Source organism: Mastigoproctus giganteus, chromosome 2 (genome assembly GCF_048544385.1).
Source record: "Mastigoproctus giganteus isolate SK-2022 chromosome 2, ASM4854438v1, whole genome shotgun sequence".
NCBI lineage: Eukaryota > Metazoa > Arthropoda > Arachnida > Uropygi > Thelyphonidae > Mastigoproctus > Mastigoproctus giganteus.
This window is the reverse complement of record NC_143576.1, coordinates 96521269-96527489: the sequence shown is the minus strand read 5'-3', so window position 1 is coordinate 96527489 and position 6221 is coordinate 96521269. Positions and strand designations below refer to the sequence as shown.

Sequence of the window (6221 nt, the reverse complement as noted above, 5' to 3'; positions counted from 1 at the left end):
TATATTAAATATTTCTATTTCAATACAATCATTTTCAGAAGACTGACTCCTAGTACTGAATATATCACTACCAAGTCCTATATCACTGGTATGCTGAGGCATGGAAGTTTCCAATAAAAATTTTGCAACATCCTTTAATTCTGGTACATAGCAAGTTTGTATTGACGGCTTGGTATTCAAGGATTTATTAACATCTACATATTTTGGTGGCAAATCTGGAAATTCTTCTCTACTATTTATTTCAACTGCTGGGCCATCACACCAGCCATTTTTTTCTTTATCTATCTGAGAAGACTGCAACTCATGCAATAATTTGTCCTCATACTGCAACTGTGTTCCACCTTTGTGCAAAAGAAAACTACTCAAATTCTGAGGTGAAGCTTCACTTGTCATATGAGTGCTTATTTCACTAAGGTTTGATTTTGTTCTTTTTAAGTGTTTATTAGGATAATTTACCTTACTGAGTAGAGGACAGTACTGTTTTTTCATATACTCATGTGAACTTCGTATCGCCTCCTCTGGTGTTTCCTTCTTAATATCCTGGTTCATTAGCTTGGAAGAAAGGAAAAAAAACATATCAGTTATCTTTATTACAGAAATTTTTACTAAGAGAAAGAAGTATACAAGGTGTGATCAAAAAGTTCAGGGGACTGAATTAAAATTTTGGAAGTGAACCTTAGTAGCTATTCAGATGAAACTCCTTTGAAGTGACAGACTGTATACATCTATTCCAATGCTGCAACTTGAAATCATTCCTAATAAGCTTCTTTTGGAATTACTAGCAGTTGCTATGCTGAATTCCTCAGTCTTTGCAAATTTACAATCTTTCATAGATGTGCTAAGCTTGAAAAACAAAAAAAATAATCAGAGAAAGCTACATCCAATAAATAAGGCAGGTGGGAGACCACAATGATTGAGTGCTGAAAAGAAATTATTGAATTTAAAGCATCAAGTGTCATGATGCAAGTGTCAATTCCCAGAAACTTTTCCAGACATTTTACCTGAAAAATATTGCTCAATCACTGCAAGAATTGTTTCATGGTATTCCCAGTTCACTGGGAATCAAAAATGATACGCACAATCTGCACATTTGATCAAGACTGTTGCTTTTCTGGGCCTGTGAGAAGATTAGTCTTCTGCTGATAGGAGCAAGCTTTTGTTTTCAGGTCATAGACACACACTCAGTTTGTCACCAGTAATGGTGGAAAAAACAAAGTGTGGTCAGTAGCAACACCCCAACAAGGAGTCCGACATGCAAGAGCTCAACACTCAGTGACCATCAGTGAGAGTGCAAGGTACAAACTTGGGAGAAATAAGTTGCATTTCCAAATATAATTGCCATGTAGTAGTAGTGGCATGTGATGCAAGAAAGCAAGTGTATGAGCTTATGCAGCATCAGCCAAAAAAAAAAAAAATCACACCATTCCCTCCAAATGCCTGTCCAGTTCCTCCTTAAATTTATTTAACCTGTCAACTTCCACAACGACAGATGGAAGTTTGTTCCAGCAATTAACCACCCGCTGGCTAAAGGCAAATTTCTGCACGTCTATTCTACATCTGTCTTTTCTTAATTTGAATTTATGCCCCCTTAGGTTCGTAATCTGAACAAGTGGAAGGATCCCATCAGAATTCAGTGTGCTCAACCCATTCAAGGCTTTATATACCTCAATCAGATCACTGCGCAGGTGCCTAGTCTCCAGCCACTGCAATTTGCAGAACTTAAGCCTCTTGGTAAGAGGATCCCTTCATTTCCCCTCACCAATCTTGTTGCCCTTCTCTGTACATGCTCAAGTAAATCTACATCCTTCCTAAAATGAGGCCTCCAGACCTGTACGCAGTACTCAAGGTGTGGCCTGACCATTGCCTTATACAGAGGGACAATCACCTTCTCCCTGCTAGCAAAATTCCTATATATCATTGACAAAACCCAATGACCTTCACTGTCAGCCTGTCTGCATTGCTCAGAAAACTTCATCTCTGAACTGCACAATTACTCCCAGGTCTTTTTCATTTTCTACCATCTTAAGTGTAGTACCACACAGTTGATACATTTCTCTGGGGTTACTTCTACCCATATGCAGTACTTTGCATTTGTCAAAGTTAAACTTCAGTTGCCACTTCTTAGCCCATCTGCCCAAATTATCTAGATCCTGCTGCAGTAGCACACTCATTACTGTCATTAACAACCCTGCCAACCTTTGTATCATCTGCAAACTTCGACATTAAGCCTGATATACCTTCATCAATATCATTGATAAATATACAAAACAACAGTGGACCTAACACCGAACCCTGTGGGACTCCACTAATAACATTAGTCCACGAAGAGCAGCACCCATTGATTACCACCCTCTGTCTTTGCATCCAGTTCCTTTGTAACCACATCATAATATCCTATCAAATTTGTCAGACAAGACTTTCCCTTAACAAGCCCATGCTGTGTCTGAATTATTGCTGCAGTCTTGTCTAGATGATCCTGCAATGCATCTTTAACCAGTGACTCGATTATTTTACCCGGAACAGAAGTTAAACTAACTGGTCTGTAATTACTCGTGTCACCCTTCGATCCCCATTTGTGAATTGGGGATACATTTGCACATCTCCAGTCTGTGGGGACCTCCCCTGAACAAGCCCATGCTGTGTCTGAATTATTGCTGCAGTCTTGTCTAGATCACTGCAATGCATCTTTAACCAGTGACTAGATGATCCTGCAATGCATCTTTAACCAGTGACTCCATTATTTTACCCGGAACAGAAGTTAAACTAACTGGTCTGTAATTACTCTTCGATCCTCATTTGTGAATTGGGGATACATTTGCACATCTCCAGTCCGTGGGGCCCTCCCCTGAATCTAAGGATGCTCTCATAATTATGGCTAAGGGTTTGCTTAGTTGCTTTGCCACCTCCTTTAATATAACTGGATAGATCCCATCCACCCCAGGTGCTTTTCTTATGTTTAACTTCAACAATTTCTCCTCCACTTTGCTTTCAGTTATTACAAAATCATTAAGTATCCTGCTACAATTTGATAACCTTCTGCCATTTTCAAACCTTAATAATTCCTCATTCAGTTTGTTTGCTATCTGAGCAGGATCATCAACAGTCGAACCAGCAATGTCAAGTGGACCACTCAGATTCATCCCCTTCCTTTTAGAGTTTATATAAGTAAAGAAATCCTTGCTGTTTTTCTTAGCATCTTTTGCCAAGGATTTCTCGTAAATCTGCCTTCACCTGCCTAACCTCCTTTGTGACCTGATTACAGACTAGCTTATATCTGCCATAGGCTTCTGAGTCGCTTGATAATTTATAATCATCCCATGCATTTTTCTTCTGTTACGAGTCTCATTAGATAACCATTTAGGCCTAAACCTTGAACAATATTTCTTAATAGGTATGAAACTTTTAGTAGCATCCACGATTAATTCCTTGAATGCTTCCCACTTAGAATTTACTGTCGGTAACATCATCAGTTGATCCCACTGTACAGAATTTAAAAACTGTCTGAGACCGCTGTACTCACCTTTACGGAAGCAAAAACCCTTTCCTTTACCCCTGATGGTAATTAAATCCCACATCAGTACACTGTGATCACTACCATCTAGTGGTTCCTTTATCTGCAAATTCTTAATACACAAATGATCACTGCTTATAACCAGATCAAGAGTATTACTTTCTCTGGTTGCCTCTCGAACATGCTGCTGCAGAAAACAATCAACCAATAAATCCACAAGTCTGACTAGTGTGTCAGTGACCAACCCACAAGTTCCAGTCAATATCTGGGAAGTTAAAATCCCCATTATAAGACATTCCGATTTACTAGCCCACTATTTCTCTGTACAATTGTTCATTGTACTCATTCAAGTCATTAGGCCTATAACACACTCCTACTCTTATTTTTGCTTTTGCAGTGCTTATGTAACACCAAACTGACTCAACAGTGCACTGTTCATCTATATCAACTGGATACACTTCTTTTGATTTTATGTTTTTCTTAATTAACAGCATAACACCTCCTCCCTTTCTATCCTTTCTGTACACATTGTACTCCCCAAATTCCAGTTCAGCATTCCTTATATCTGAGTGACACCACGTCTCTGCTATCCCAACAATATCTGCCTTTGATGTCTTGACCAACACTTGAAATTCATCAAATTTATTTACTATACTTCTAGCATTGGTATACATGCAAGCATACATGCTCCTACTCCTATTCCTAGTTACCCACCTATTTCAGGATGACTGCCATCCTTCCCTGAAACCCCCAACATCCCACGCTCCAGGTAGCTACTTATTCTAATAGAAGTTGTGCAAGAATCACCTTCACCTCTGCCTACGGCTACTGTTAAACTATTAGTCCTTGTATCCCCCCAAGCTATCAGTTTTCCGACCCACCTAACACTGCCTCGATAGCATCAGCAAATATTCTTGCACCCTTTCTATTTAAGTGTATCCCATCCCTATAGAAGCAGTTTCTCCTGTTAACAAGTACAGTCCAGGCTGAAATAAATTCTACCCCTTAAGTCTTGAACATTCTTTCCAGGGCCGAATTGATCGACAAGGCTCTCATCATATACTCCCTTCTATCGTGTCTGGGCAGAATTGCAGACACTTTCAAATTCAACCCTAATTCTCGGATTTTGTTCAACAGTGACCTAATAAATACAAATTTCACTAGCAACTTCACTATAGTTAAACGTTGATTGCTCCTGAACATGGAATCACTGGTTTTTTCAAATTGAGGAAGACAGGGGCAGCCAGAGCAACAATCATCTTCGACAGAGATGGCCCTCTTTAAACTGAAAACCAGTGAAAGGCTCTTCAAATAATACACAGCATCTTCACTAAAAGTTGTTTTTAACATCTTGTGGGTTTCTTTTTGCACTTTCTTTTTGAAACAAAATCTGATGTTCAGTAAAATTACTCATTTTAAAATGCAACAAAATACAAAAGACACATTAAACGGGTGCTAATTCAGTTAGACCAGTGTTTTTCAACCTTTAATTATCACCCCTAAATGGTTTTTTTAGACAACTTTTTTTTTTTTTCCTAATTGCCCCCATGAAATTTTAAATAAGAAAATACTTTATTACTTACTCCTTTTATTCAATGGGATCCTTTGAGCCTGATGCTTCTTAGCTTCAATGTTCAGTATGATATTAGTAAGCTTAATTCTAATGTCTCCTCTTGAACATGCATCAATTCTGTTTCTTTTCTTTGTTAATATCTTATTTACTATCTAAATCCACTTTCAACCATATAACACGTTGGAAAACAAAGTACTTTGGCCATTTCAGACCACATTGTTGGATAAAGAAGTTTAGTTGTTTTTGATCCACAACTTGGCCATTCCACTTTTTTCGAATTGATATTTGCATTCTTCATTACATTTTAATTCAATGAGTTCTTCTTGAATTTCTTCACCAGTAGACTCAAAATCACATCCTGGCTTCGCTTCAAAAGAAAATGAATCTGAAAATTATTTCATTTCACCTTTTAAAGAACACAAATGATCTGAATAATTCTTAAGATCATTCTCAGTGAGAGGTTCATTGATTTCAGCTAACTCTTGCATACCATGAAATTGTTTTCTCATTAAATTGAATAAGGAATAGCGGGTTAAACTAAAGAAGGATTAAGATTATTGCAGATGACTATGCATCTCTAAATAATATTGAGTGATAGTTATGTGAACGCCAGCCCTCCCAAATAGTTTGAAAATAACTTTAATTTAGATGTGCCCTCCTAATGGCATAGAGATTGTGTAAAGTGAAATACAGTACAGTACTAAGCTATGAACACACTTCAGCAAACTGTCGTAATGAACATTGCGCTCACATTACATTACGAGGTTCAGGATCGAAGTACATCAAGTATTTGAGGGACTGGAAATATTTGAAAGTGTGCTCACTTTCAAATATTTCCAGTTTTTCAGTGAAGGCATTTAATACACATCTGTAGTCTATCAGTGTAATTAATTTCCCTTGAAGTGACACTTCATTAAGTTTTCAAAAAATCCAAGCCATATAGTATAAGTTGTTTTTGTGTTTGCTGATCTCCTTTGCTAAATCTGTGTCTCCTTTGCTTTCTAAAAAACTAATTATTGTATCAAAAAAGGTTTACATCTTGTTAGACAGTTTCCTTTAGAAAGCCATCTGACTTCTGTATGTAAAATAAACCTCACATACTGTTCTTCATAAACACAATTTTCTATTTCATATTTT

The 6221-nt window shown here is 37.6% G+C and overlaps 1 protein-coding gene across 1 annotated transcript in view; it reads right to left on the bottom strand.

Moving 5' to 3' along the window:
- Positions 1–14: 14 nt before the first annotated feature.
- Positions 15–6221, bottom strand: part of LOC150089444 (uncharacterized) — a 73773-nt gene continuing 67566 nt past the window's right edge. The window contains exons 3-4 of the mRNA XM_090389984.1: positions 87–552; positions 15–55 (exon numbers count right to left, since the gene is read on the bottom strand). Coding sequence (XP_090246110.1) covers positions 15–55; positions 87–552 — 507 coding nt within the window. The remainder of the gene's footprint in view (positions 56–86; positions 553–6221) is intronic.